This window comes from Pteropus vampyrus, unplaced genomic scaffold, assembly GCF_000151845.1.
Source record: "Pteropus vampyrus isolate Shadow unplaced genomic scaffold, Pvam_2.0 Scaffold128, whole genome shotgun sequence".
Lineage (NCBI taxonomy): Eukaryota > Metazoa > Chordata > Mammalia > Chiroptera > Pteropodidae > Pteropus > Pteropus vampyrus.
This window is the reverse complement of record NW_011888909.1, coordinates 4495516-4516413: the sequence shown is the minus strand read 5'-3', so window position 1 is coordinate 4516413 and position 20898 is coordinate 4495516. Positions and strand designations below refer to the sequence as shown.

General features: G+C 40.2%; 1 protein-coding gene across 3 annotated transcripts in view; it reads left to right on the top strand.

Annotated features, from left to right (window-relative positions):
- The window catches only part of TMEM248 (transmembrane protein 248), a 41853-nt gene extending 38866 nt beyond the window's left edge, over nucleotides 1-2987 (top strand). For all 3 annotated transcript variants that reach the window (XM_023534618.1, XM_011366975.2, XM_011366977.2), the window contains exon 7: nucleotides 364-2987. In XM_023534618.1, coding sequence (XP_023390386.1) covers nucleotides 364-384 — 21 coding nt within the window. In that variant the 3' untranslated portion in view covers nucleotides 385-2987. The remainder of the gene's footprint in view (nucleotides 1-363) is intronic.
- Nucleotides 2988-20898: the final 17911 nt, after the last annotated feature.

Below are 20898 nucleotides of genomic sequence, written 5' to 3'. Positions count from 1 at the left end.
ACTGTGGGAATTGCTCTCAAATCCCCACTGGAGAGCAGCTGTCCCTGGGGAGCTGCCTCTGCTTCACTTCCATCAGCTTGAGAAATTATCTCACAGAATGCTGATCAAGGTTTCAAAACAGTTAACTCTATCTCAGCACAGCGGTTCCACTAGATTGGCTGCTTCTGGCAGGAGACTTTTAGATTTCTGTTCATTCTCTCCTAGATGAGATTTTTTTCTTAGGGTTTAATTCCCCGGCTGGGCAGATGCATGCATGTGGCTCCCTGATCTTGGGTGGGAACCAGACCCCAGACAGGGTGCCAGTGGGACTGAGCTACCTGGGCTCTGCCGTGTGACTGGATTGCTTGTCTCACTCTCTTCTAGGTGGCTTTGGCTGATGCCTAATCCCACAACTGCCCGTTTTCTGAGAGAGACTGAAATAAGCTGTAATCATTGCCTGCTGATGCCAGCCTGGGCCTGGACACTCTGTGAATACCTTATCTTGCAATGTTGGGTTATTCCAGCCAAAGACATTTCAAGTGCCTGTAACTGATTTGTATATATTTATAAAAATCTAATTAGAAATTGGTCCAGTGATGCATGTGCTTCGCACTGGGTGCAGCCTGAACCCTGCAGCCTCTCCTGGGGACTTGGTGGGATGATGATGAGCAGTGCCAGCGGCAATCCCTGACCTCCTTGCATCCAAGCGGGCTGTGCTGTCTTTACCAAGGTCACAGGGTGTTTCATTGCTGGTGGCGTTGAGGTTTGCTTTGGTTCGAAACAGTTAGCACCTTTGACATGGTGTTGCATTTCCCAAGCCACCAATCCGTTTTGTGGATTTATGTGTCTGGCTTAATAATCATAGTAACAACAGTAATATCTTTTTCTCCATTTTGCTTGCAGGGAAACATACCTATCTTTCTATGTTTTCTTTTTTTTTCTTTGAAAAAATAAAAATACTCACATTTCACTACTACCCTAGTTAGGACAGACTTGTGCTTTCATCTTGAGTAAAAAGTTAAATATTTTAAAGTCACCTCCATGGTAAATATCTAAGTTTCATTTCCGCATGGATGATGAGGAACCTGGTCTTATGGAATTGAGTTGGCACAAAACGTTCCACGTCTTTTTCTCCTCTGTTGTTCCTTCCCTCTATTATAAAAGTAAAGCAGCTTCCTCACTCAGAAGGGCTTAAAAATTAAGTAAATATCTCTAGAGTAGGGTAAAAATTAGCTATTCTGTTTTCTGGAAAGCAGATGACAGTATGGAAAGAAAGAATGAAGATTTGGTCTAAGTTGTGAAAGGATTTCATATTTTCTTTGAAGAGAGAGTGGTTTTTCTTCCCTCTTTTCGTATTTATTTCTATGCAGTTAACATTATCAGAGGAAAATGACAACTAGTAGATCAGTGCCATTACAAAAACGATGCCTGTAAAATGTGAATGAAAGCAATTCTGATTTGCTATTTATCAGGAAATCCCACAACATTTTCCTTTCCTACATTTTGATGATTAATTCCTTTACCCCTTTTTCCTTCTAATCCATCTTCATTTAAAAAAAAATTCACATTTTCTAGTCTTGTTACTTGTCTTCCTGTTTTTCTTAAGTTTTTTGCTTTAGTAGCTCATTGTCACTAATGATTTCTGCATTCTCGCAAGCAAAGGCAGAGTAGAAGGGCAAGTAAAATCTTGAACATGACTATTAGCACTTCTTTCCCTTAACTCCAGGTCTGTATAGTCTGTTCTAAGTTAGAATTATAGATTGGCCTAGAATAGTCACATTTTAATACTATTTTTATCCCAGGCATTCTTGAATGGAAAACAGCTGTGGGCTTTCACTGAAGATTGTTAAAATAACCTTCTTAGTAACTGGATGTGTAAATATATATTTTTTCCTTTCAGTACATTTCAAGCACAGTAATCATACTTGTCTATCCAGTTTGAGGTGAGTTGCTTACATGATGCATGGCTAACTTGTTAATTTAGTTTTCTCTTCAGAGACTTTGAGACTCTTAGGAGACAAAATTGAGAAAGCTGTTGGGCCTTTAGAAACACCAATATCATTAAGACCAACAGATTTTAGGTTAAGCTGCTACTGACGTAATAAAATCCCAATGAGTGGCATTCTATGGATAGATTTACAACTGGCAGAGTAAGGAGAAAGATAGGTTGAAAAAGTCAATTTCACTGATTTGTTCAGTCCAGCGTGCTGCTAATATTACCCTTGTTTTAATTCTAGGGAATGGCTGGAATCTGTAGCCAGGGGAAGAAGCACACTGCTAGGCTTGAGGAAAGAAAGTACCAAAAATGCCTGGACACACACTTTAAAATCCAGCATTTACTCTGGTAGGTAATTTTCAAGGATCTTGTGGAAACCCAGAGTCAGGTGTATAAAGGAAGGCTGAAGCAGAGCGGAGGCCATAGACCTGGGTAAAGAGGTCTAGGACCTAAAGAGACTTCCACTGGGTCTCAGGAAGTCCAGGGGACCTGTTGCTGTGGAGGCACTTACAGACAAGGCCTGGTCCTCTGTAGTGTCTTGATAGGGGACCTCAGGATTGGAAGAGTGTCACAGACAGGGCCCATTTGCCATTGAGGAGTGACCCCTTATGGGAGCGCTGGCTCATCCTCAGGCATCTTGGACTGGAGGTCCAATGAAAGGTCAACTTACTATTACAGTGGTTGTTCCAGATCATATTGATCTCTTTTTCTTTTTCCTTTTGTCCTTTCACTGTGTGACTTGAATCAGTTTTGATTCTATTTGTAAATTTTTCTCATCATTAGGAACCTGCCATTTCTATTGCATTTTCTTTGGCAGTCTGTAGGGATTCAGCATCCTGGTTTTTCAATCCTCCTGTAGGCACTGTGGGGTTACAAGGGCCAGTGGATCCATTTCACTTATCTTGCTGCATGATTGTCAGTAGCCGATCTGTTATGGCATTCACTCCTAAATTAATTTTCCGTATTTGAAATATGTGCATATGTGCTTTATAGAATAAAACATCTGAATTTATTTGCTGTGTCTCTGTTTCCTCCTGTCTGATGGGTGTTTTTTAGAGAACATACGTGATAAATAATTGAGGGTTTTTTGCAAGCTTTTCTTTCAGAGTATCACCTATCATCAGAATGAGGGATGAGCAGTCAGGATGAGGGATGAGCAGTGTTTCCTATTTAGCTGGCCTCACCAAGCAGATGGGTCTTCTCCCTGAGAGCACGAAACCTCTTTTAGTGTATTGGACCAACAAGGCTTGCAGACCTGACCCAGGTCCTGTTCCGAATAAGTAAGTGACACAGACCAGTAGTGAGCATTTGAATAGATATGGGAGTGTAAAGACACCCTTCTCAGTTGCATAAACCCTTTGTGCATACCTGGCCTGAGTTACCAGAAGCAGACTCCTTGCTGGATCTGCCTTGCTCTGTTACAGAGTTCCCCCACGTACTAGACTTCCTTTGCCAGGACACTGCATCCTCTACAGTTATTTGTAGAGTGATTTATAAAGGAAAGTCATGTTCACTAATGTGAGTTCTTCCCTGTTCCAGTGGGCAGAGGCTTTATGGGCCTTCCCTCCCCAACAGATGCCAGGGTCGTAGAGGTCAGTCTCAAGGAACTCTGATAGGATACCTCCAGGAGCTCTTTGTTTCTACCTGCTTCACCTCTTCCTGCCTTCTCTCTAATGGGTTAAACACTATACTGGCAACACTTGAAGCCATTCACTGCTCTCTCTTTGTACTCAGATGTATGTAGTGTTTTATCTCCATCACAGTGCAGAAGCTTTTGGAGAATAAGAGCTCATTTCTGTCTTCTGCACAGTCTATGTAAAATCTGACATGTACCAAGTCCTCAAGTCAAGTCAGAGATAGTGCTTTAAAACAGTTTCATTTTCCTGGTGGGCATACTGTGCTTGAAGTTCCTCAGACATACAGAAAAAGCAGAAGGAATGCACAGACTAGAGGCAAGCTGTGGAGTCCAGTCAAGCTCATCGTGAACTTATTTACCATCTCACAGAAACTTTCCTTGCCCTATCTATGAGAGCCCTTTTTTTTCACCTCTGAAGACCCCAAACTCATACCATGCTAGTTTTTGATTACTGGAGAACTGGAGTGGTTTGACCTTTGCAAAAATAGATGACAAGTCAATTGCGCTATGTCTAAGGGGAGGAAGGGGATTGAGTTCTGACTTTGATATTATTCTTGCTCACTCAGGAACAAATATTTCTGGGGTTCCTTGTAAGAGCTATATCACTGTTCTAGGAGCTAGGGGTACAGCAGCACACAGACAAAATGTTTGCCCTCTTGGCATTTCTAGTTGGGGAGACAGTCCATAAACACAAATATATTTATAATCTATTGGCAGATAATGACAAGATAAAAAGGGTTACCGGGGTAGAGAATGGTGGCCATGATGTCTCAGTTGGGCTGATCGCAGAAAGCATCTTGGAAGAGGTGTGATTCGAAGGCACACATAAAAAGGGGAGTTCTGGCTGGGCATTCCATTCAGAGGACAGGTGAAGAATGGGAGTCCTGTCGGGACTTCTCTCCCCAACCAAGGACAAGATTCCTCCAGGTTGCTGCCAGAGTGGCCCCTCATGGGTGGCCTGCTGGAGGCCTGCGCAGGGAGATGGTACACCACCATCTGGTCCAGGAAGGGAGTTCTTGGCATCTACTTTGCCCCACGTCCATGACCACATGACTGGTTCACATGCCTAATCGATGGAGAAGCTGGATAATCCACCTCTCTTCAGCTCAGAGTTTCCCACTTGGGCACACGTGATGGGCACTGTAGTGGCCTGCTACCTGGAATGGGACCCTCCCTTTCCCCCTGTTCCAGGGTACCCATTCCAACATCTTATCTTGCTGCTTTCCTGCTCCAGGACTACCCAGGGGCCACTAGTGGTGGGGCAGCTGCAGGCCACCAGTGAGGACACTGAAGGGCAGAATCAAGGTCAAACTTAGGGCATCAAGGACCCATTTAGCTCCTTGAGCATAACCTTATCAGTCCCACTTTCCTCTTTTTATAAATTTTGCTCTCATGAAAAGACATCATCTACTAATATGAAATTAAAAAAAACAAAAACACAAGACTAACAAATATAAAGAATAAAAAGAAAGCAACATAATAAACTCATATGTATTTCAATAAGTAAAGGCCCAGGCACAACTACCCTGGAAGTGGCGATGACGGGATTAGATGCTTGTACCTGCAAGAGGATGGCTGTGAATGGGACAGCTCTACAAGCAGTGTGACAGGTGAGTTGAATGGGCCACTCAGACTCCTGTGACAGGGCTGCTGGAGATGTGATTTTTGTTAAGTTTCCCAACAAAACAGTACACTCTACTCAGTTTAGTTGAATTCCTAGAATATACAGTGTATGTGTAATATCTGTGCAAAATAATGTTAGGTTCCTTGCTCAAATGATTCGATTTTCTACCTCTATGTGAACGTTAGATAAGCCATATGAAATGTGACAAGTCTATGGCAGTTTGGCCTCTGCATCCAAGGAGTGTCCCCCTATTGTGATGACCAAAAACATTTTCCAAATTTCCAAAGTGTACCCTAGGGGGTCGCATCACCTTGTTGAAAACCAGTGCTCCAGCATATTCACCCCATGCATTCTATCCCAGATTGAAAAATTCCTGAAGCCTCAGCTTTTGGCTTCCAAGCAACCCTGGGCACTTGGGGCAACTGTCATCCCTCAGCCCCTACATGCCAAGTCCACCAGCCTGTGATCTATGCTGCTTTCTCTCCCATTTTCCTGACAGTGGCTCACACCTTAAAATGATGCTGGGGCTGGAGAGGTATGGCCTTGCTCCTAGCGCTATAGGAGGAAGGGAGACTAGTCCAGGAGGACAGTCCTTGATTTGTCTTCTGTCCTAAAAATATCCATTTGACACTCATGGACTCCAGGTTTCACCCGGGCAGGCGTTGGGGCTGGGAGACAAGTGGTGCACTTCCTGTCCCCATCCCTCTTCCCGCACACATCCCCCTCCACTCCCCACCCTGATGCACAGAATGCCATGGGAGCTAGAAAAGAGAGTAACTGATCTTACCCACAGTCATGTACATTTCTGCCATACTCAGATACAAAAATGATAGCCTGTAGCTCTAGGGTGTAAGCAATTTGCTCATAAAGTTGCTGGTACAACAGAAACATTCTGTGTATTGGACTGGGTAGGTGGCCTCCCATCCAGTCTTGCTAATTCATGGTGTGGAAGTGGTATGAGCCGGAAACAAGCCACAAATATACAGTGGAAAACGAATTTGGCTAGAAGTCCACAATATCGAAAATGTGGGCTATGCAATTTTTGGTGACAGTGATGTTCAAGATTTTGTCCTAGGCTGGACTCTGAAAAAATGAGAGATGTCAAAAACTTAAGCAAGGCAAGCAAAGCAGATACTTGAGGTAGTCTGCCCAGAATCTGAAAGTATTGGCAACAGATGGATAAAACAACAAGCATATGTGTGGATGTGGGTGTTTTTTAGATGGCAACTCTTCAGAGTACATCTTTGTGTATGTTAAGCCCCAAATCTGTAAGCCTGCAACAAACATACCTTATGTAAAACAAATGAGGGTGCTTTTTCCTCTGGCAACCAGTTCTAGCACCAGCAATGACTAGTGACCAGGTAGTGGACAGATAGTAGTATATGGGGAGGCAGGAGAAACTAAGTGGTTAGGATGTTGGGTTTAGGATTAGAAGCCAGATTGTCTGGGTTTTAGTTCTGGCACTGCCACTTTTTTGGGGGGTAACCTTGGGCAAATTTTATTTATACCCTCTGCCTCCCACTTGGGGGTCATTTGGTGGAGTTAAGACCAGAGCCAAGCCCACAAGTCCTGTCTTTGGTCCTATTCAAGTCCTCCCTACTTTGGTCACTGAAAAGTTAAAGGTTAATGGAACAAGTCCACCAGTGATCTGCTCCATTGTACAGATCAAACTGTGTGAAAGATGACATTTCTCATGTCTTCTCTGATGGGAAATGTGGAAGGATAAGAGGTCTTCCCCATCTGTAGTTATACATCCCCACTGATAAAGTAGGTGCCTTAAAGTAGGTACCGTATACTGATAAAGTAGGTACCTTAAAGTAGGTACCGTAAAGTAAGTTGGGGAAAAGAAGTGATGTCAGAGGCTGTAGGGAGCAGTCTTCTGGTTCTGTGTTGCGTTCTGGTCTTGCAAGTTCATTCCCCAAATTGCATGACATCTGCCTGGAGACTGTGATAGAGAGTTTGGGACTCGCCAGCCCCATGGCAGAGTGTCCAGCTGGCACAGTGGCACGGTACTGACCGACATGGGATCTCAACCCAAGAGTACCACATAGACCAGCAGGATTTTATCTTACACCTCTAGTGGTAATAAGTTTAATGACCACGGTGGATATAAATTTGCTTAGAAAATTATGTACAGGCACTACTATATTACTCTATCATGTACCTAATTTACATAAAAATAGAAACACGAAATACAGGAGTTTAAAATGCCTTGGCAATTATGATGACATCATGATTATTAGCTAATATCTCAAGCCACATAAAGAATTGGAGTGAGGTTCATTACTGAGAATTTGTCAATTTACATTTCAAATCATAGTCTTGTTAATTTTGCATTATTTTCTGGATGACTTCTGATCAGATCCGATTAAAGTATTATTGTATTTACTTCCTAATGGAACTTAGGAAGACCTCCTAGTAGTAGGAGGAGAAAGAGTTGGCTCTGCCATTATCTTGTTGTTTGCTTGTACTTGAGTATTATTTTCAATTGGTGATTTATTCGAAGGAGTCTTTTTAACCCATTTGTCCATGTTTTGGGGGTTAGTTTAAAACTAATTAATATATAAGTCATTGACTTCCCTTAATAGTGTCCATATAGAGTACAGCACCTCTTGATTAGCTGAAAGTGGATGACAGCATGAGGGTACTTCCCTCAAGACAACTGTGTAAGGAATATCTACTCCTTCTGCAGGAATGTGTACTCCACATGTGATACATGACCATCCAATTGACCATCCAAGGGTGGGTGATGACTTGTGTGCTAAATCTGAGTGGAGGCTAATTTCATTCTAATTTTTATATACAAGTCTCTACACTCTTGTGACTGATGGGTGCCATCCTATCTTCTGGGTTCTTTGTATCCCACTCTGGAGATTACTCCCTAGACTGTATTGGGACCTCTCAGTAGGCAAACCTAAAAAATTCTGAGCCTTCCCTCAACAGCAGAGGGAGGTCTGTGTTTGAATAGAGAGCTTTATTTAAAGAAGACTGACTCACGCACTGGGGCTGAAGCTGGGAGGTTAGAGTCCTGATTGCAGCTGCGTCACAAATTGTGTCCAGGACTAAAAGGTTCAGTCATATCTGGGTATTTCTGGCAAAGTGTTAGGCAACTATAAAACAGGACGAAATTGCCCAAACCAATCACTTCAGGGCTTTGGAAGTTGACAAAAAGCAAACAAACAAACAAACAAAAAAAATTGAGAAGCATTTATTTATGGAAAAACTGCATATCTTCAGGAAAGAACAGTGGGAGTTTTGCCTGGGCTGCTTCCATTTCCTCCTCTACCCCCAACTTGTAGTGCTACCAGGGTGAGGATGTCATGGAAAACTACCAGCTTAATTGTTGGACTTGATCTGGAGGGGAGGGTGAAAAACCCATGCTCAGTGACATTGTAAATAAAAACAAAAAACTTCGTAGGAGATGAAAGGGGAAAGTTCACAGTTCTGCTAGCCTGAGGTTGCTGTCCCACTTGGGACAGATGGCAGACCGATGGACTAAACAGAAACTTACTAGGGAAATCCTGGAAAAGAGAGAACCGTAGAGGACTGATCAAGCTTTCCACACATCCCTGGTTGAATGGAAGGCTGCATGCAAAATATAATTATAACAACAACAACAAAAAGGGAATCTCAATGAAAACAATGAAAAATATAACAAAGAACAAAATGGAAATTCTGGAATTGAAAACTACAGTAACTTGAATGAAATATTTAGTAGATGGTCTTATCAGTAGATTTGAGATGGTAGAAGGAAGAATAAGTGAACTTAAACATAGATCATAACAATTACCTAATCTTGAAGATTAGAGAGAAAAATAATTGAAGAAAAATTAACAGAGCCTTAGGACCTATGTGCAATATCAAGCATACTACTATAGAGAAATGGTAGTCACAGAAGAAGAAGAGAGAAAGGTACGGACAATATTTGAAGAAATAGTGGCTGGAAACTTTCAAATTTGATAAATTTGATAAATAGCATTAATCCACACATCCAAGAATCTCAATGAATCCAAAATTGGATAAATTCAAAGAGATTCCCACCTACACACATCATAGTTAACCTTAACTGACAAGAGAAAATCTTGAAAGCAGAAAGAGTAAAAATAACCCAAGGAAAGAACAATGCAATTAACGTTTCCTCTGAAGCAATGCGAGAGAGGACTGGGGTGGTATATTCAAATTGCTAAATAGCAACAACAGTAACAACCCCACCACTAACAATTCTATATACAGAAAGATCATCCTCCAAAAGTTAAGTTAAAATACATTCCCGGGGAAACAAAGCCTGAGAGAACTTATTACTAGCAGATTTGCTTTATAAGACATACAAAAAAGTTCTTCAGGGGGAAAGAAAATGACAACAAATGGTAAATCAACATGGGACTAATAAGGAGCACTAGAAATAATAAATATATGGGTAAATATGAAAGACTATAAATGTGTTTTAATTTCTTCAAATGACAAGATTATTTAAATCAATAGTTATAACTGTATTTGGGGGTTTATAACATATGTGGTTGTGATACATATGATAATAATAGATCAAAGAAGAGGAGAACAGAACTATTTGCAAGCAAAGCTGCTGTGTTTTACCAGAATGAAGTCAGCATTAACCTGAAGTGGAGTGTGATAAGATGTAATGGCAATCCCTAGAGCAACCAGTTTGAAAATAACTTAAAAACATCATTGAAAAATCAAGAGAGAAGTTAAATGGTACACTAAAAATAATTTTTAGCACAAAAGAAGGCAGTAAAGGAGGAACAGAGGGACATATACACATTTATATACACATATAGTATAATGGCATATGTAAATCAATTAGGTGCGAATGGATTAAACATTGCAATTGAAACATTGCAAAGATTGTCAGACTGAATATAAAAACAAGATCCAACCACCGTAGGCTGTCAACAAACAAGAGACTCGTTTCTGATTCAAAGCCCCATTTAGAGTAAAAAATAAAAGAATGGGAAAAGATATATCAGACAAATAGTAACCATACAAGAGCTGCAATGGTTAGATTAGTATCAGACGAAAATAGACTTTAAAAGATATTACCAGAAACAAAGAGGGACATTTTAAAATAAATTAAAAGATTAATGTATTAGGAATATAAAAAAATATATACATGTATACACAACTAACAACAGAGTCCTAAAATACATGAAACAAAAACTGACAATTATAAGGAGAAATAGACAATTCAACAATTATAGTTGGAAATTTCCATACCACACCCTCAAAAATTGATGGAATAACTAGACATAAAATCAACAAGGATGTAGAAAAGTTGAATAGCAATATCAACCAACTGAAGCTGATGTTTAGTTAGTTAATTCCAGCCAATAACAGCGGATTACACACTTTTTCAAGCGCACTTGTAACATCGCACTGTTAGGCTCTAAGACCGAAATCATTCAAAGTATGTTTATGACCAACTGGAATTTAATACAGAAATAAATTCATCAAATCCCCACATATTTGGAAGGTAAACAACACCCTTTTAAATAATGCATGAATCAAAGAAGAAATGACAAAGAAAAATGTTAATGGAATGAAAATGAACATAAAACGTCAACATTTATGGAATGTGGCTAAAGGAGTGTTTAGAGGGTGTTTAGAGTTTGCTAAGGTATGTGGGGTAACATTTAAAGATGATAGAATAAAATCCAATTTAATTATTGGATTTAATAATTAAATTTTAATTATTTATCCCTATAAATTTACTAAAAATATAATTAAATTGACATGAATGAATTTTATCTGTATAAATTATATCAAACAAGCTGTTTATTGAAGATTGCTGGAGGGGAGAATAATTCACTTCAAAGACCTCACAGGGTGACCAACTTGTCCTGGTTTGCTAAGGACTTTTCTGGTTTCAAAACTGAAAGTCCTGCATCCTAGGACCCCTTCCTCCATTTCAGGTAAATTGGGACATTTAGTCACCCTATGTGCAAGGGGATTTTTGGAGTGATGAAACTATTCTGTATGGTACCAGGGTAGTATATACATGACTCCATGCATTTGTCAAAACCCACACATAGTGAGCTGTATGCAAATTTTAAAAATCGACTAATATAGGATCACAGAATGGAATGCAGACTATGACAAATTAACTGTACAGTCATGAGTCATTTAATAACGGGAGTATACTCTGAGAAAGGCAATTTTGTCATCATGTAAACATCCTAGATAGTACAGCCTACTACACACCTAGGCTATGTGGTGTAGCATATTGCTCCTAGGCTACAAACATTCATAGCCTGTTACTGTACTAAATACTGTAGGCAATTGTAATATAATGGTACTTGTGTATCTAAACATAGAAAAGATACAGTATAAAGGATAAAAAATGGTACAACTGTACAGGGCACTACCATGAATGGAGCTTGCATTCATGGTAATTGCTCTGAGTGTCAGTGAGTGAGTGGTGATTGATTGTAAAGGCCTAGGACATTACTGTGCACTACTGTAGACTTTATAAACACTGCACACTTAGGTTGCACTAAATTGATAAAAAATATTTTTCTTTCTTTAATAATAAATAGCTTACTGTAAGCTTTTTACCTTAAAAACTTTAAATTTTAAAAACTTTTCAACTCTTGTAATAACACTTAGCTTAAAACACAAACACATTGTACAGCTGTACAAACTTTTTTCTTTATATTCTTATATAAGCTTTTTTCTATTTGTAAAATTAAAATTCGTTTTTGCTTTTTATAATTTTTTTTTGTTGCAAACTAAGACACATACACAAACAATAGCCTAGGCCTATACAGGGTCAGGATCATCAATATCGTCTTCCACTTCCACATCTAGTCGCACTGGAAGGTCAATAACACACACAGAGCTGTCATCTCCTGTGATAACAATGCCTTCTTCTGTAATATCTCCCAAAGAACCTGCCTGAGGAGGTCTCACTCTTTTCAGAATTATATCCCTGGTGGTTTGCTTGCTTGCTTCTTTTTTTCATCATAAATTTGTTTGTAAGCAGAGAGTGCACTGTGAACATTCCTCTCTTAATGAAACCTCTCGGTGTTGGAGTCCGTATCTTCAAACTTTTAAAGGAGATCGTTGAGGTCTGCAAAAGTTTCTGCTTCACTTGGGGGTTCTTCTTTTTCTTCTGCAGTATCCTTTTCTCTTGTCTCTTCTTCAGCTGTGCATTCCTGTTCTAGTTCCAAGAATTCCTCATTAGTCAATTCCTCAGAAACCACTCCTAGGAGCTCTTCAGTGTCATCCTCATCCACACCCAGGTTAAAGTTGTTTGCCATCTCAACCACGCCTTGTTGATTTCTGCAATCTCCTCATTCTTGGCAAATCCTTCAAAGTCATGGAGAACCTCTCGCATCAGTGTGGTCTCAGTGTCTTTCTCAGTTGCAGCAAAGCCTGGGCATAGGTCCTCCTCGGGTAGGACCTTTTAGGCATCCATTTCCACAATAGGGAGGTTTCATCTATATAGAAAATTTGCTTTGGCAAGTAATTTTCCTTCACAATCAGTTCATTTAGAATTTCCAAAAATTCTTCGGCTGCCTTCACATCAGCACTTGCAGACTCACCATTCACTCTCACACTATATAATGAAGAATGATTCTTGAATCATTTAAACCACCCAGAGCTAGCAGTAAGTTCGACACTGTAGTTGGCGCCAGCCTTTTCTTTCAACATCACAAACAAACTTTTTGCTTTGGCCATGATCATCATGGTGCTGAGAGGGATATGCTATGTCTGGTCTTCAGGTCATCAGAAGATTCTTCATGTTTGATATAGGCCTTTCTCAAATTTTTGTTAGTCTCATTGCCTTGAATGAAGCAGATCCTTTAACAGCTCCCATCAGTTTGTTCTTGCTCTTCAAGATCATAACCATAGTGGAATGGGACATGCCTGACTGGCGAACAATAACTAACACTGATTTTTCACTTTCACAGTCCTTAATCACTTTTAATTTAACTTTCAGGGCAATCATTCAAGGTGGTCTCTTACTGGCAAGCTTAGAAGTAGATTTTATATGCTTAGTGGCCATGATGAGCAAAACAATGCGAGATTAAATCAAACACAAGAGAAAATGATGCAATCAAGAGACACAGTAAACATGAGATGTATGAAGCGGCTACCAGCCTAACATGGTATGATATTTTATAGCAAACATTTTTTTATAAGTAGAAAGAGTACACTCTGAAATAATGATAAAAAGTATAGTAAATACATAAACTAGTAGCATAGTAATTTATTATCATTATCAAATATTATGTACTATACATAATTGTATGTGTTATACTTTTATGTGACTGGCAGTGCAGTAGATTTGTTCACATCAGAATCACCACAAACACATAAGTAATGCATTGTACTGCAAAGTGATGATGGCTATGTCACTGGATGATAAAAATTTTTCAGCTCCATTATAATCTTAGGGTCTCCATTATGTGGGGTCCTCCATTGACTGAAACATCGTGATGTGGCACATAAATATGTATTACATATTTACGACATAACCTCAATGAAGCAGGTGGAAAGAAAAGGAGCTGATCTAAGTAACTCCAGAAAATGTTTTGACTGGATACTGTAAGACTAAAGGCAAAAAACTATTGTGAGTAAACACTGAACCCTACTTGGTAAATTTGTTTCTCACAAAGTATAGGCTGGCAATTCGTAAACAATTTTATATGTGTACTAGGATTGAACAAATAAGTAAATAGATTATAGATAATAAAAACCAGGTTACAAATCAATAAGGGGAAAGGCTAAAATAACCTTGTGTTGGATTACAGTAGGAGCTATCAGTATGAACTCATGTTTATTTAAACAAATAATTAGATAGGTCCAGAAAGAATTATAGACATGTGTATACACATGAGTTAGTATACATACATATATTTCCAAACCCTGTCCACTCAGAGGACCTTGAAACAGAGACACTCTAGTAGCAACAAGCACACCTAGAGCCCAGATCTCGGTTTCTAAATACCTTTCTCCAATAAAAGAAACCAGGGCTCCTTGGAAAAGTGGTTAATTATAGAACTGGAGTAGGGAATATCAGATAAGCTTGAAGCATCCTGTACCTGGAACTAAAAAGTGCTTAAAAAGGAGAAGAAAAAAAGAGGAAAGGGAGGGGGAGGGATGAAAAAGTAAACAAAGAAAAGAAAGAAAATGAAAACGAGGGGGAGATGTCAAAAAACACAGGAAGAGCTTCTAATTACCCAAAGCAGAGCGACAGAAATAAATAATGATGGTATTGCATTATAACCCATGAGTCCTTACTGATGTAAAGAAATAATAGAAATGATGACCAAACGGGGGCAAATTTCCCATATAGAAGAATTCCAACTAATATGGGTAGATGGTCCCTGTCCCTTCTGGGAGGTGGATTTTAATTCTTTTCCCCTTTGAGTGTGGTCTGGGCTGAGTGATCCACTTCCAAAGAATAGAGCCTATTAGGGGAAAATTAATAACTTTACAGGGGACAAACATGATAGGTGCAATTTTAATCAAGTGATTAAGGTTAATAACATCATTAATGTCATGTTGATATTGTGTGCCTCTAATGTGATGTATTGCGATGAGTACTTCACCTTGTAGTATTCTTCTCCCAAACCTATAATTCCATTTTAATCATGAGAAAACATCAGAAGAACCCAAACTGAAGGACATTCTATAAAATATTTGGCCAGTATTATTCAGAAGTATCAAGGTCATAAACATATAAAAAGATTGAGAAACTGTCACAGACTGAAAGAGACTAAGGGAACATGATAATTAAATGTCATGGGTACCGTGGGTTGGGCCCTGGAACAAATTGGTGAAATTTAAATAAATTCTGTGGTTTAGTTAATAGTATTGTATTAATGATAACTTCTTAGTTTTGACAAATGTGCCATAGTTATGTTAGATATTATATTAGGGGAAGCTGGGTGAGGGTATAATGGGGACTCTCTACTATCTTTGCAACTTTTCCGTAAAGCTAAAATTATTCCAGAGCAAAAAAAAAAAAAAAAAAAAAAAAAAAAAAAAAATGTTTAAAGAGTGAAAAAAGATGTCTATGTAATTATACAGAGAAACTCCAAGACATAAGTGAAAAAAGCAAGGTGCAGAATGATAGGTAAAGTTTACTGGCTGGCTCTAAACTCTGAGACCAATTCTGGAAAGACACCCCTAAATTGGTAAGAGAGTTGCCTCAAGGAGGGTGAGTGAGTGGGATGGGGACAGGAGTGAGAGGGAGACTTTGCTCTGGAACTTTTGCATCTTTTGAATTTTATACCACGTGCAAAAAAGTAAATTAAAAAGTGGGTAAGAGAAAAATGCCTTTTGTCAAAGGTACCCATAAAAATCCCTTAATACAGGATTATGGAAAAAATTATTTTTGAAAATTAGGTTGGAAGAAGAAGCTGGCTTGAACTTAAGAGCCACGATGTTCACATTCAGGTCGCTGAGAGGGGGCCTTCTGAGAAACCCGTGAGCCTGAGGGAAGCAGGGCATGCACAGTGCACCTTCACCTCCACAGACACCACAAGGCACGGGTCTCAGCTCTCTTTCGCTGCCCTTTTTCCTCACTGGCTTTTTCTTCCTGAACAGATTTAGTTGAATTCACTTAATTTGCCACTCTTTTGGTCAGCACTTCCTGTACTCTGCTTCTCTTTTCTTTAGAACACTCACATTGGATAACACTGACATCGCATTATCTATTTACTTGTTCTGGTTATACAGGATATTGCTGCATAATAAAACATCCCAAACCTTAACGAGACAACCTCATTTTGTTATGCTTATGGATTCTGTGGGTCATGCATTTGGACAGGGCACAATAAGAATGAATTGTTTCTGCCCCATCCTGGCTGGGTCTCGAATGGAGGTGACTCCAATGGCTGGGGGCTAGAATCATGTGTCTAGTATCTGCTCGGAATGATTGGAAGATGATGCTCACTTGGGACTGTGAATGGAGCATCACCAGGTGGCCCTTCCACCTGGTTTGAGCTTCTCAGAGCACTTACAGGCATGTCCTGGAGAGGAGTGCCTGAAGAGTAAGTGTTCCAAGAGAACATGGCCTTTTATGACCTAGTCTTGGGGGTCACTTCTGCTATTCTCTATTGGCTGAAGCAGTCACATGCCTGCTCAGGTTCAAGGGCGGGTGGGCATTGAGTGCACCTCTCCCTGGGCAGGGGAGAGGGGGTGTCGAAGAATGTGGTGCCATGTTTTAAAAGTGCCACACTTGTTTATATTCTGTCTCCTTTCTATGAAGGCAGGACTTTCTCAGTTTTGTTTCTCACTGTGTCCCTTTTAGACACACAAGTAAATGCTTGCTGTTTAATGACCATGTTAAGAAAGTGTCATTTTCCCTTCTTTTAAAAGTTTTTATTAAGAAAACCTCTCAAATATCTCTGTGGAGATGACTGGATGACCCACCCATCTCACTTCTTCTGAAACACACATGCTGAAAACAGAGTCTCTCTTCCCACAGCTCCCAGTACTCCCTCCCTTGCTGCTTCCCAGCACCACAGTCCTGCTGGAAACTACGAGCTGTTCCAGACACTACTGGGCCTGCTGGGGAATGTGTGCACCCTATGCATTCCCAGGACCAAGCACTATGCATGTGCTGAGAAGTGTCAAGCAAATATGGTGCCCTCTGGGTCTGCAGTGCTTTCTAGGTCTTCCCGCTAATGCCAGCCATCCATACCAAACCCTGGAGCATGAGTTCCTGGGACCTCACAAGTTAAAAGAGCTCAGAGACCTTCTAGAATGAGAATATTCCCCATAATGATGATCTAGCTTGAGTTTCACTGAATCCTGGTCTTTTTGTCCAAGACCCATAGCCTCTCTACATACCCTAGCACCTTGATGTAAGTGGAACAAGAATTTGTCATTTTGAGGACAGCCAGGCTTTTTAAAATCATGACACATTGTTCCACTTTGGGAATGCCTCTCTGCCATTGTGTGCTATCTTTTTGGGATGGAAAATCCAAGTTATCTGTCCTTCTGCTATAGAAACTAGACCACCCATGGTGGTCCCTCCACTGGACACTTCTCTCCCCTCTCCAGACTGCCAAGGGCCAGGCTTGCAACCTTTATGTAAATGGTCAATATATCTGTTAGGGGACCCATACATAGCTGGTCGTACATCTTGAGAGCAGTGACACGGGATGGAAAAACAGCTAAAGCCACTCTGGCAGTAGCTCCGAGGCAGGACTGTTGAGCAGTTTTTACTATTTAGGCTCTCACAGAGGGGCCAGATTCCAGTGTGTTACAAAACTGGGTCTTTTCCTCCCTTTAATCCTGTAGCTTTTCTCACACCCTTCTAATAACACTGCTATTGCTTGAGATGTGAGCTGGGCTCAGTCTTGTTGCTTGCTACCAAAGAAGCCTGACTGACATGCTGTGGTCCTAATCAGTTGAGATTAGGTTAGAGATTCCTTATAGCCCTAGGGCTAGTTTAGCAACTGGTTACCTGGGAGGGGTATAAACCAGGAGTATAATAAGTCTGGCTCTTGGAGCCTGCTGCCAATGCCAGAAAGCATCAAAACATTAAGGCCTTGAGCGGGCAATGTCAGGGACACCTTGGGAGATGGTGGGGCTGCCCAACCCCTGATCCTCAAGATTCAGCTGATGTGCTACACAAGCATGGAACAGTCACTGGTGGACAGCTATGTCTTCCACAAGGCCTCCTATTTGACCCATTGCTATATCTACCTGGTTCCTGCATATGTACCTTTTGGACTCAGGCCTCCTCCTTGATTTGGGGACACTTTATTATGTGCTTCTCTGGTCAGCATTCTCCTCAGTACTAGATACTGCACACACCAGATTAGGAGACCTGCCCATCTGTTTCATCCTAGAGTTACCCTTGCTGAATGAGCTGTCTCCTCTGCTTCTAGACATTTACAAGGGCATTCCAGGCCACGTACGTTCACAAGAAGTGATGAGAAAGAGGGAGCCCACAGGTACTAAAGAGAGAAGGCAAGCAGTGGGGTTAGTAGGGATGGGGCAGAAGTCATGAAGGGAAGGAAGGGTGAGAAGGACATTGGGAACCCTTGTCATTCTTTTGGTTCCAGCATTTGAACCTTCTTTCTCTAAGATGACCCCTTTACCTTATAAGGTTGACTAACCTCTGGTTATAGATGCTGAAAATACCAGACACTGGCTTTCTATAGCTCATTTAGACCCTGATGAAGGCTGCCATGGACTGAATTGTGTTCCTTCAAAATTCATATGTTGAAACCCTGACTGTATTTTGAAATAGAGGCTATAAGAAAGTCATTAAGGTTAAATGAAGTCATAAGGATGGGGCACTGATGAAATAGGATTAGTGTCATTATAAGAAAAGACACCAGAGAGCTCTCTTTCTCTCTAGACAACCCCCTGCCCTTACAGTGTGTACAAAGGTGAGGTTACATGAGGACAGAACAAGATGGCAGCTACCTACAAGCCAGAAAAAAAGGCCTCACTAAAAATTGATAATGATGGCACCTTGAACTTGGACTTCTACCTCCTGTGGGGAAAATAAATGTCTGTTGTCAAAGTTACTTAGTCTATGGTATTTTGTTATGGCAGGGGCACATAACCCAAGCTCCATCAGTTAGGTAGACCCATGCCTATTTCACCAATCAGAGCATGTGATAAGGAGCTGGGTTTGGCAAATTCCTTTTGGTGAAGAGGCAGCCACGTTGACTAATATGCCCAGCCCCAATGGCAGCTTTCAGGGTCCCGTGTGGCTGGTGTCAGCAGGATTAGGGATCTTGTATGTCTCCAAAGCTGTGTCCTCACCAGACTAATTCTTTGGGGGATGTTCTGGATAGCCTATAAGCCTGATTATGTGATCCTTTCAGAGAGTCTGCAAGCCAATCAATAAAGCCCTTTTAAAACAAAGCAAGCCATTTACTGTAGTATAGCATATCACAAGCATATAGCTTGCCAGAGTTTTACAAAATAACTACACCACATAATGAATGAGCATTCAGACCAAAGAACGAAACATTAACGCCTGGGAAGATATTTTCCTTTCTCTGTCCAGTCGCTACCATCCTCCTGAGGGGAACCAGAGTCCTGACTTCTGATAAACACAGTTTAGTGGATCACAAAGAGTATGTTCTTTTGTAGCTGGCTTTTATTGCTCAACATTATTTTTTGTGAAGTTCATAGATATTGTTGCATGAATCAGTAGATCATTCTTTTTTGTTGTTGCATATTATTCCTTTGTATGAATCTACCACAATTTATCTGTTGCTGGGCATTTAGGGGTTTTCCATTAGGGTCTATTACAAATAGTGATGCTATGAATATTACTGTGCATTACTATCTTTGTTGAAAATATGTAAGCATGTCTGTTATACCTTGGAGTGCAGTTGTTGGGTATGTACACGTTCACCTTTGGCAGATAATGCCAAATAGTTTTCTAAGGTAGTTTTACCAATTTATACTCCCACCAGAAACAGTAGAATTCCTTTTTGCTCCACATCCTCTCCAGCATTTGTAATTATTTGCCTTTTTGTATTTTAGCCACTATTGTGATTGTATTTATTGGCCATTTGAATATATTTTTTTAACAGCCTGTTTAAATATTTTTCCCATTTAAAATTTGTATTGTCAGTATTTCTCTCATTGATTTCTTTATGTATTTGAGATACGAGTCATTTGTTAGATAGTGTACTGCAAATATCTTCTCCCACTTTGTGACTTGATTTTTCACCCTCTTAATGGTATAGTTTGATAAGCAGAAATTTATAATATTAATGTAGTTTAATATATCGATTGTTACTTTTATGGTTGCAGTTTTTGAGTCCTGTTTAAGGAATCCTTTTCTAACCCAAACTCAAGGTTTCTTTCTGGAAACTTTATTGTTTTACCTTTTACAGTTAGATATCCAATCCATCTGAAATTGATTTAGGGCAGGGGCCCCCAACTCTTGGGCCATGGACCAGTAATGTTCCGTGGCCTTGTGGAACCTGGCTGCACAGCAGGAGGTGAGTGGTGGGCGAGTGAGCGAAGCTTCATCTGTATTTGTAGCTGCTCCCCAGCGCAAGCATCACCACTTCAGTTCCACCTCAGGTCATCAGGCATTAGGTTCTCATAGGAGCACTGGTCATTGGTGCCAAAAAGTTTGCGGACCACTGATTTAGGGTATGAGATGGTAGGCAAATATTTTTCCTATTAGGACAGTTAATGACCCAAGACCACTTATAAAAAAGACAATCTTTCCCCACTAAGCTGCAGGTCACCTTTGCCATAAATTCTCTATTTTGTTTCAATGATCCTTTGTCTATCTGTATGCTCATATCGCACTTAATATTTTTGCAATTTTTTATTATGGTAAAATAGAACATAAAATTTACTATCTTAATAATTTTAAGTGTACAGTTCAGTGATATAAGTACATTCATATTGTTGTATACTCATAACTACCATTCATCTCCAGAACTCTCCATCTTTCTAAACTGAAAGTCTATACCCAATAACTCTATACACATCAACCAGTAACTCCTCATTCCCCACTCTCTTCAGCTGCTGGCAACCACCATTCTACTTTCAAGCTCTGTGACTTTGACTACTCCAAGGGCTGCATATAAGTGGCATCATACAGTATTTGTCTTTTTGTGACTGGCTTATTTCACTTAGCATAATGTACTCAAGTTTCATCCATGTTGTCAGAATTTCCTTCCTTTTTAGTATATTAAT